Source organism: Artemia sp. Qi Xiang Cuo, chromosome 7, assembly GCF_049724085.1.
Source record: "Artemia sp. Qi Xiang Cuo chromosome 7, ASM4972408v1, whole genome shotgun sequence".
Lineage (NCBI taxonomy): Eukaryota > Metazoa > Arthropoda > Branchiopoda > Anostraca > Artemiidae > Artemia > Artemia sp. Qi Xiang Cuo.
This window is the reverse complement of record NC_142800.1, coordinates 63,715,331-63,726,220: the sequence shown is the minus strand read 5'-3', so window position 1 is coordinate 63,726,220 and position 10,890 is coordinate 63,715,331. Positions and strand designations below refer to the sequence as shown.

Here is a 10,890-nt window from a genome sequence, read left to right as displayed (position 1 = left end):
GTTCTCTAGAACGTAAATAGGAAAAAAAACTTATTAGCCAAATTTAAGCGGAAAGTGCAGTCATAAATTTAATGTTTGTACTACGGCAAGGTGGAAGAAGTCAAGCCTGATTTATCTTTTTCCTTGGTCAAGGCCATGCAGGGCAGTAGCACGAATTGACTCGTCCAACTTTTACTGCAATTACTCGTAGTGAGCTATATTATTTTGCCTACACACCACAATCGATTTCTAGAGGTGTTTCATCAACCGATACGAACTTTTGCCTTTAATCAGAACACCGTATTTTCGAAATCTACAGAGTTAAACATCGAGCCCTTAGCAACCAGGAACTAAAATTGTCATACGACTTTAGATATTAAGGTTGAAAAATTGAACAAAAAAAAAGACAATTCTTACAATTTATTGAAGTTAGTGCCATTCTAGAAGTCTACCTTAAACTGTCCAAGATGTTTCTTCCTAGATCTTGATTATCATTATTAATTGTACAATGGCATCCACGATCCCAAGTAAACATAATTTACTCTGATTCTTTTAGATGTTTAAACTAGCCCGCACTTCAGCTGCATTAAAACCAAACTCCTCAGAATTCCTGACTTGTTTTAAGTTCTCTAACCTTCCGGGTTTGTGTAAACCTCGAATCAGTCACGAAGAAGAGTAAAAAAAAGAAGAGTTTATTGATAAAAAAGAAGGTTGCAAATCATTTAGAAAAATTAGATTATTGTAAAAGAAATTAAATAAAAAAAAAAACGACAAAAGTTACTAAAAACATACAATAAACTACAACAATAAAAGAGAAATACTAACTAAACGACACACATGAAATCATTTGATTTTAATATTTCAGTTGTCCCTGCAATGGAGATTGAAACTCGCCAGACATCAAATATTAAAAAGTCGACAGGCATCGAGCACTTAAGCCATATAAACGAAGTCTTGACGACAGGATCAGGACGACTAGGTTCTGTTCATATATTCTCATACCATCACTCAATGGGAATTTGCTCTCTAGGAAAAGAAGACACTTCCTCCTGGAAAATTACCACGACACGAAGGAAGATCCACAAATAGCCGGACTTATGCTATGAAAAGTTGTTTTATCATGTTTCATCCAAACATTTTTGTCATTAACATTCAGTGTTCGTCATTAGAGTTGATGCACAAATCCAGTTTTCATCCATCAATTTGAAGAACATCTGAGACACTTAGACTTTGATATCATTTATTGCTTCTGCAAAGCTGTTTTCAGTCTCCATATCATGGAAACACTTCGCTTTCAATATTTTTTGTCATTCTCGGGAATCGGAAGTCACACACTACTAGATCTAACAAACACGGAGAGTGGCACTGGCGGATCCAGGGGGGGGGCAAAATTTTTTCAGGCACCCTCGTTCCTTTTTTCTGTTTTTCACTCTATTTTTTAAATAAATTTGTCACTTTGGTCAATTATTGGCACCCCTGTCACATCCCCCCCCCCCAAGACTTTGACTATTCGTCGGCTGGGAGGATGATTGTCGTATTAGGCATCTCCGGCCAAAATTGAGTTATGAATGCCATCTAGTGTAAAATTTTGCGTAGAATCTGAATCTGCTTTTTGTTTTGCTCTACTGGCTACCGTTCCTGAGTAAAAGACCAAAAACCATTTGTCGTATCGGACATTATCGCTGATAATCCGCTAGCGAAATTGTCGTATTGGAAAATTGTCGTATCTGGCTGTTTTGCCGTCACGCACTTCAGAGAAGAAGAAAATGGCGCGTCCAAGGAAAAACTTGGCGAGGGATTTTGAAGCAATTTTTGATGAATTTGGCAGGTAAAGTGTCGATTTCTTCTAGGCCTCTGCACCCTATAGTATAGTATAGAGTAGGGTCTCTGCACCCTATAGTACAGGGGGAGCTACACTGCACCTTTACCCAAGAGTATATCAAATAGGCTACCTGATTTGTTATGATTTTTGGTGCATATATAGTTTGATTTGGAAACAGCATTGAATTAGGAATATGGTTCTATTCCTAGATAACAGAATTGTCTTGTCTATTTACGCACATTATTGTACCACTGCACCATCTCATAATGCGATTTGCTAATTTGCAGAACTCAAAGGAAGTATCAAATTTTCTTGAACAAGTAGGCTAGCCTAGGCTATTTGATTAGGCTGAATATTTTAGCCATATGGATTGCTGAATGTTTTGAATGCATTGATAGTTAATAGTAGAGTCTAATGACAAATACACAATTTAGTTTAAGCATAGCCTAGGCTAATAAATTCTAGAAAATACTGCCCAATCTTAAACACATGATCCTATAGGCCTTGTAGGATACAAAACCACTCAAACATAAATAGATTCAATCCCAGACATGTGCTGTAAAGAAAAAATAGGCTACTAGGGTTTGCTAACTTTTCTTTAAGCTTAATTTTCAGTATAAAAAAGTTTCTGAGATCAAATTGAGCTAATCCCAACAAGGTAATCTAAATCTATACATATGCAAGACTAAGAGCTTGCTTGGAAATATAGGCTCTATTTGAATCAAATTATGCTCGGTTGCTTGTCCAAAGTTAGTGATTATCCAAACACCAGGGGTGCTTGGATAATATACCCAGTTCTTCATCAGCAGCTGATGTGTATTACCAAATAAAGCTAGTTTAAAGAAAAATCAAACTGTTTTGTTAAGCCTAAAGGTGTATCTGGCTTTGTGGGGGAATAGACAAGGAAATAGAAAATCTAATGGTATATTTCCTTTTTTTCTTTATCTGATTTCTCCCCTTTAATAAATATTAGAGCTAAAAATATGTTTTGCTATTACTAGGCCTAGACTAGTCTATCCTTACAAAGCCTATCTTTAGTCTACTGAAAATTTCATTTTCCTGACCTGCAGTTCTTCACTGAGCCCATCGCTGGAGTAACCACTATAATTTTTTTTTTTTTTTAAAGCTCTGACGAAGACCTTGAGAATTCTGACGAAGATTCGGAATATGCACCGAGTATTGCTGAGTGCTCATCAGCAAATGAACCGAGCATCATTTCTTACAAAGACGAGTCAAGCTTTGATGATGCAGGTGAAAGAGTTCTTTCCGATTCCCCGTTGCCCTTTGTTTATGTTTCGACTGATTATGGACAAGCTAATCGGAATAATGAAACTAGTTATTTTGAAGATGTCGAGAGAGGTTCAAATTCTTTTACAGAGCCTGTAGCTGGAAATAGGAATGGCACAGAAGGCGTTGACCCTGGAAAAAAATCAACGAGAAAAAGATTGAGGAATGAAAGCGAATGGATAAAAACTAAGATCAAGACAGCAAATAATGATGGGACTGCCTACGTTAACCCCAAGACTAAGAAAACGCATAGCAGAGTCCGTTCTGTGCAGCCTTCAAAGTGTACTGAAGATTGCTCCTACGAATGTCACAAAATCCCACCCGAAAAAAGACAGAATGCTTTTGATAATTTCTGGAAATTGTCTGCTGAAATGAAGAAAATGTTTTATCTGAAAACCACAAAGTGCCTGCCTAAGAAGAAAAACAAAAAACAAGTGACAAGGAGGAAAAACACCTACCAGTATTTTGTTGTCATCAACGGAAAAGAAAGGCAGGTTTGCAGATCTTTTTATCTGACAACGTTCGACATAACCGAGAGGAGAGTGCACTACGCTCACGAGCAGAAGAATACCTGCGGAACGCCCACGCCTCCAAGGAAGAAGATCGCCAAAAACAAAACATCAGAGGAAGACATGGACTTCATACGTAACCACATTAACTCCTTTCCAAAGATCGAGTCCCACTATCGAAGGGCTGAGACTTCCAAACAATATTTGGAGTCTAACTTGAACATGGCTCGGATGTATAGCTTATATTGTGAAAAGTGCGAAGATGAGGGCCGCAAGAGTGCCTCAGAAACTGTATACAGGAAAGTGTTCAATACGGAATTTAACTTGTCGTTCCACACACCAAAAAATGACCGGTGTGATTTGTGCGAAGAATTTGATGTTGCACGCAGGAATGGAATTACGGTATCTGACGAAAAACGAGCTATTTTTGAAAATCATAAAAGGTCAAAAGCAGAAACCAAAGTAGAAAGAGATATGGATAGATTGCTTACCAAGCCAGTCCTCTGTTTTGATCTGGAAAATGTATTTGCATTGCCAAGAGGGAACGCATCTTGTTTCTTTTACAAAAGAAAGATCAATACTTATAACTTGACTGCTGTGCTGCATTACAAGGACAGTGCTGAACCAGATCCAAGTAAACAGACGAAAAAGGAGATCTATTGTGCTCTCTGGTCTGAGTTGATTGGAGGGCGGACCGGAAATGACATTGCAAGTGCAGTGGCGGCTATATTGTCAAAAGTCTTTTCAGGGCATCCAAATATCAAAGAGCTTATAACGTGGTCTGACTCCTGTGTCCCGCAAAATAGGAACAGTATCATGAGCTACCAAATGCAGGATACTTTGAAAAAGCTCCCCCATGTTCAGTCCATTACAATGAAGTTTTGCGAGCCAGGACACTCATCGATCCAAGAAGTGGACGCTGTCCATAGTGCCATCGAACATTACTTTGCTAAATTGGAAATTCATTCACCTCTGACCCTCACTCGACTTATGATTAAAGCTAGGAAAAAGGAACCGTACATTGTGATCCAAATGAAAAGTTCTGACTTCTTAGATTTTCAGAGCTGCTCCAAAGAATACAAAGGATATTCGAAAGTTCCCTTCACAAAAGTCAAGGAACTGAGATTTGTTTCAACTGAGCACAAAAGAGTGTATTACAAGGAGAATTTTGGCTCTGCCTCACATGAACTGGTGAAGATTGCACCCGAGGCTGCAGTAGTTAAAAAAGGAAGGGGAGTCTCCAAAGTTACTGTGATTGAGGAGTTACTTGAGCCAGGCCCACTCCCTAGGCTCTCTTCCTTGCCTGAGGAAAAGATCAAGGACGTGAAAAGCCTCCTAAAGTTCATGCCGCTGGAGGACCAAGCATACTACAAAGCATTTTTCGATAAAACATAAAAAAGTAGGTCCAGTTTCGTTGGAACGATGTTTCTTTGTACCCGAAGTAGTGCTGAGTTTTTCTTATGCTTTTATATTCGAAATTGATTAAAATTTAAAGCTTGCAAAACTGAGTTCCTAAGAGATAAGACATTTACGCTGCTAGTTTTCAGAGCAAAATTGTCGTATTGGTTTTCCGTAAAAAGAAATTTCCGCGAGCGTTTTGTCGTATCTGTTTTTCAACAAGCAATATCTCAATATCCAGTTGCTCCAGGTGAACGAAATTTCAACCAGGTTGTAGCCCTTGAGTGCGTCTACAGTCGAGATAAAAAAAATCCCGGTTTCGTCATTAAATAAAAAAGATATCGCGTTTCAAACTTCAATCGCGTTTTTCTTGAAACTCGTCTCGAGTCAGATACGACAATCATCCTCCCAGCCGACGTATTGGCACCCTCGTCACATTGTCCCCCTCCCTTCCCCCGCTAAGATTTTGCCCTGGATAGTGGGGAACAATAAACCATACCTGTAAGCCAAAATAGCAGTTCACAAATAAGGCCGTTTGGGCTGGGTCTTTGTCTTTATGTACCTCTTACCTAACTGTCAAAGTTCAGGAATTTAACACAAACACCTTAAGACTTCTAACTAAAAGTGTTAGTGGATAGTTGACTAAGTAGTACGCATTCTCATTTCACAATTCTAAAAACATTAGCGTAGCTTCAATTCGGTTATCTTCCGGGTTATCCTCTCGTACTGACAACAACTAACCTTAACACCAAACTGGTGGCAAAACAACAATAAATTTTGGTAAAATATTTGAATTCAAGAAGAGGAAAGTGTTTTAGATTGGACTGAGACAACAGGTTGGTAAAATAACATTATACACTAAAAGCACAGATTACTCAGACAAAGAAGACTAGCGACGTTTTACCGTTTGAATAATTTCTTTCTATCATTTAACGTTAGTGTGCATAACTCGACTGCGGTAATCTAAAGACGTTATGTTACAGAGCATGGACTTGAAAAAAAAGAGGAGCAGAAAAGAGAGACAACAGAGAGAGAAACATAGAGAGCAAAAACAAGGGGAAATACGCTTTGAGTTTTTGACTGTTACTAAGGACCCCTTATTTCTACAAGGAAGGTTTGCTTAGGCATTTGAGATACGACAAGGACCATTATCACATCACAAATGCCGTTTCCCGAATATATCTACGAGTGAAAAAAGAGAATATAATAGAAAATATCACATAGCGTCTTTTGAACTGCTGCCAAATACTTGTCAATACCTATAGTAAGATTTGAATTATATTTACCAAAACAAGTTTTAAGCAATAATCTACAATCCTTTATAACCAATGAAGATTTTCTTTTCAGAACTTAAGTTTATATATATATATATATATATATATATATATATATATATATATATATATATATATATATATATATATATATATATATATATATATATATATATATATATATATATATATATATATATATATATATATAGTAGCTTCTTAACATCAGAATAGGACAAAAAAATCTCTTAAAAATCAAAGTTAAGACAACTAGGTAAGACACACAAATCACTTCACAAACCCAAAAGCAAACTTGGGTAGGAAAACTGGACCTCGTTTGCCCTTGAGGATACACTTGGTGCAGTTGTAATGACGCTTTTCAATTTCACTCAAATGCTTCACACAAGCTGGAAAAAGAAAATAAAAAATTGATTTAAAACAAGACACAAAAAACTAAAATTAATACAAGCGAAATTTTCGGAAAACTCTCCGAAATTTGGAGAATAAGAGAAGATAAAAGGATTTTTGCTTCAAAGTTCTCTGTAGTCGGTTCCATTTTAGCAAACATAAGAGAGTTTGCGCTATTGTCAAAACACTTCGATGCAACATTTTACGAGCACCCTCTAAAGATTTAGGACCAACAGTAGCCAAAGAGTCACAGCCAACAATAGTGACAGCCAAAAAGCAGTCGACGGCTTTATTTTTATAATTACACAGACCAATTTCTTTTTGTTTTCACTCTCTTGCCAACTTTCTGATCTAATTTCATGTGTCTGACATAAACAGATTCTTTGCAATCGTCCCATTAGTCTTTCTATAACCATTCACATATTTCTTAAACAAAATCTTGTACGTTCTGAGCTTTCATCAGATTTCCAATGTGTAGAATTAGACTATATGTCAAGCAGCTATGTAGGATTTTATGTGTGTGCAGGGCGGGGGGGGGGAATACATTTTCCAAAAAGCAAAAAGAATAAAAAAATATATAAAATTATAGTAAACTATAGAACAGATTTTAAAAATCACGAGGTTTCAAATGACCAGGGTATCGAACCTCCCTCTACCCAAGACACTTCCCAGATATACATCCACATCTTTAACTTTCGTCTTAGGAGGAACGATAAAAAAAAAACAAAAAAAAAAACAGATAACAAGCAGGAAAGTTAAAAGGAAAACATATAATAATGAATTTCGTTAGACAAGGAAAAACAGGGTAAAGAGGATTTACATAAAAAGAGATTCAGTCAGAAACACCGGGTAGGGGCATGAATCTCCTTTGGTTAGCTAGAAACTGGACAAATATTATAATGTCTTTGTTTTAGCAAATACAATTTGAATGAGAAATGCGAAAATTTCAGGACACATGCATAGGTTTAATGCAGCGGCGTCTCCACTTTCACATTAACCATTTATTTTTAAATATGGTCATTTCCTCATTATAATTATTATTGTAGAAGTAATAATAATAGTTCTGGCCTAGCTCCCTTGGAGTGAGGTCAAGGCTATTTTGATGACATTTTATATACATATTCTTTTTAATTTTTGATTGATTCATATTTACGCTTAAACTTGATTTATATTTTAAACTTGTATTTAAACGACAGCTTTTTTACGTATTGTACGTATTACTGAAACATCGCGGAGTAAGTTTCATATTTCGCTCTCTTCTGAAAAAAGAGTTTACATTTCTTCGAACTCATTTGTCCAATTTTTATCATTTCAATCCTAAAACATCAATTATTCTGCGATTTTTCTTAGATTACATTCAACTTCTCAGTTTTTAATTCTGTTTGATTCTCTAAAACAAGTTTGGTGGCATGATTAACTATTTAACGATGTGCCACTGGTCTCAGCAATTATATAAATACCAGCTGTATGGGATGCCAGCACATAGAGGAGACAAGAACTGTCCAAAGACAACAGTGCTTCTTAGCAAAAGGAAAGGCCAGTGACCGTAAACTTCTCATCAACAAAGACAGTGGTAGCCTAGCCCCCTAAAGGATCCAGAGGTCAAACGGAGTCTAGCATAAAAATTAATAGAGATTTTCTAAGAATTTATATTTTGGCTATTCTTACAGCTGGTAATAAAAATATTTTTAGGCAGATTAAGCAAATGTTTTGTTTTTCCTGCTGGGACAGAGCATTCCTACAAGAATAAGCATTTCCTTAACTTTTAAACTAAAACTGTGTTTGTGAAGATGTCACATAGATTTAGAAGGCCGTGCGATTCCCCTCTGTTTGAAAATATATTTCAAAATATGTTTTCTGACGATGACAAATTTTTCCTATATTTGGTTATAATACATATTCAGGTCTATTTTTAAATTTTAAAATACTTCTAATTGAGATGTGCTGATATTTTGTAAGTCTGAGAAAGGCTAAATTAGGGGTTTCCTAAAAAAGACAGAAAACATCTGAACATTGAGTGGAAATTGAAATTTTATTAGAATCTTCCTAGAAACTTTCGTTTTTTTTATTTTATTTAAGAAATTCCCCTTTATTTACCTTAGAGATATTGTTTGTGTTTTCTTTAGAATTAAAAATTTATTTGAAGCTTCGCAGGAATATACGAATTCTCTGTTTAATGTGAACTGTATTTTACTCTGATGTTGATCTAGTACATTTTTTTTTAGCTTCTTCCGGAAAATTTCTATAAACACATGCAAACAAAAGCAACCTGATATATAGTTAGTTACTTTTACTTAAAAAAAAAAAAAATTCTTTTCGAAAATCATTTCCATTTTTTGCACTATTTTATTTTTAATAGGAATCCTACTGTTAACAGTTTTTAGCGTTTGATAAACTTTGATAAAGCATTAATTCCTCATGAACCTTTGTTCATTAGGTATTGTCAGTAATTGTATTTTTAATATATGATGCTTTCCCCCTCCCCCTTTTTTTTTAGCATTTATTGAATTAATATTACAAAAATCTCTCAAGAATCTTTTTTCTTTTTGTTCATCTGGGTTTTGTCAGTTATTGAATTTTTCATGTAGGTTCAGCATTTTATTTTTTTTATATCCTAACGCAGCACAGAGGCCTAAACAGACTGAAAAGCTCCAGCGTTAAACCTATCCTATGCATTGCAAAGCAATTTTCGATTTTTTTGCGCAAAGTGATTTTTTCTTTTTAAGGTATTATTTTTGTGATATGCTCTTGCGATTGGTGGCAAAACTACATACTACAACACTATACTACATACTACGACATAAGGCAACACTACGCACTACTAAAACTGCATAAGCTTAGAGAACCCAGCCCTTTATAGGTGGCACGATCCAACACCAATTCGAGACCTTTTATTTGAAATTAACAATTTAGGTTATGAAGCAATAAATAAAGAAAAGTTGTTAGGTTGTTTAGGTGACCTTTTAACAATGAAGGATGATTGGTTGCCAAAAATTGTGTTCTTTTGGCAACTTCAGAAAAAGTCATGAGAAAAGATATAGAAAAGTGACACAACTTAGTAAAAACATAAATTTCAAAGAGGGTGGGGTCAAGGAGGAATATGTGCAGTTGTTATGGCCTGTGATGGCGCTGTGATGAGTAGTTAGTAGGATTGTCCTTCATCTAAGGTTGAAGATGATCCAGTGCAACTTCAAATAGCTTTCTTTAAACAACCATGTTATTTTTCTTATTTGAAAGGCTTTAAAGTACCGATAAGGATTTGGCTTCTCCACTTAATAAAATAGGGATTAATCTAAATAGATTCATGCAAGAAATATATCTAAAGTGGCTTATCCGGGTGTCACATCTCAGTTGTCCTCACTCAATAAAACTTTGAGCAATGGACCAAAGGTCTGAACTATTGGGGAAATTTCTCAAATTTCTACCTCAAGTTCTTCCCTACTTATGAACCCTCAAAGATCCTGTGAAGATAGGTATTGACCACTGGAAAAGGAAGAAAACAAGTCTGATTTATACATTATTAAAGTCCCGGGAGCAAATTTTGCCAGGGTCTATGGTTTTAGAGAAGCAGCAATAAACTTGACTTTGTTTTTTAAGAGAAGACAAATTAACAAAGTAACCACAAGTCTTATTAGTAAGGAATGTGGCCGCTGGAGAAGCCACTTTCCTGTACTATGACTTATTTCAGGCATACAAAAATTAAGGGCAAAGCTCAAATTCCTTCGAAATCACTGGGATTTGGGATGTCCAGCGGTCTTGAAATAGTATATTGGGTAATTTTCCGAAAATATAGACCTTAGACCCTTGAAGACCTAGAAACTCTTTCTTGTGAAACAAAATTTATGTTTGCAGTGTACTTTTCAAGACTTATAATCGGAGCTCTACTATCTCCGCATATTTACGCCTTTCTCCTCTCCGCAACTTTACAATCCTAGTTTTCTGTTTATTTGTTGTTTTTTTACACCTAAAGATGAAGAAACAGACCTGTGTGAGTTTTCCTCTGGCATGAACAACAGTCAACAACTTCAGAGTTGTGAATAGGTGGGATAAGACATTTATGACAGACTGGACAGACTCGGCCCCTCTTCCAAAGTTTCAGACAACGGACACAGAACGTCATGAAATATACACGCGTACCATCTGCCATTCGTCGAAGCTGAAAAATAAAGAAAATATACATTTAAATATATCGGAATTTTTATCACTCTGAATT

At 35.8% G+C, this 10,890-nt stretch overlaps 1 protein-coding gene across 3 annotated transcripts in view; it reads right to left on the bottom strand.

The window, feature by feature from the left end:
* Positions 1 to 6,494: 6,494 nt before the first annotated feature.
* The window catches only part of e(y)3 (PHD finger protein enhancer of yellow 3), a 64,495-nt gene continuing 60,099 nt past the window's right edge, over positions 6,495 to 10,890 (bottom strand). For all 3 annotated transcript variants that reach the window (XM_089092481.1, XM_089092483.1, XM_089092482.1), the window contains exons 9-10: positions 10,662 to 10,833; positions 6,495 to 6,676 (exon numbers count right to left, since the gene is read on the bottom strand). In XM_089092481.1, coding sequence (XP_088948607.1) covers positions 6,558 to 6,676; positions 10,662 to 10,833 — 291 coding nt within the window. In that variant the 3' untranslated portion in view covers positions 6,495 to 6,557. The remainder of the gene's footprint in view (positions 6,677 to 10,661; positions 10,834 to 10,890) is intronic.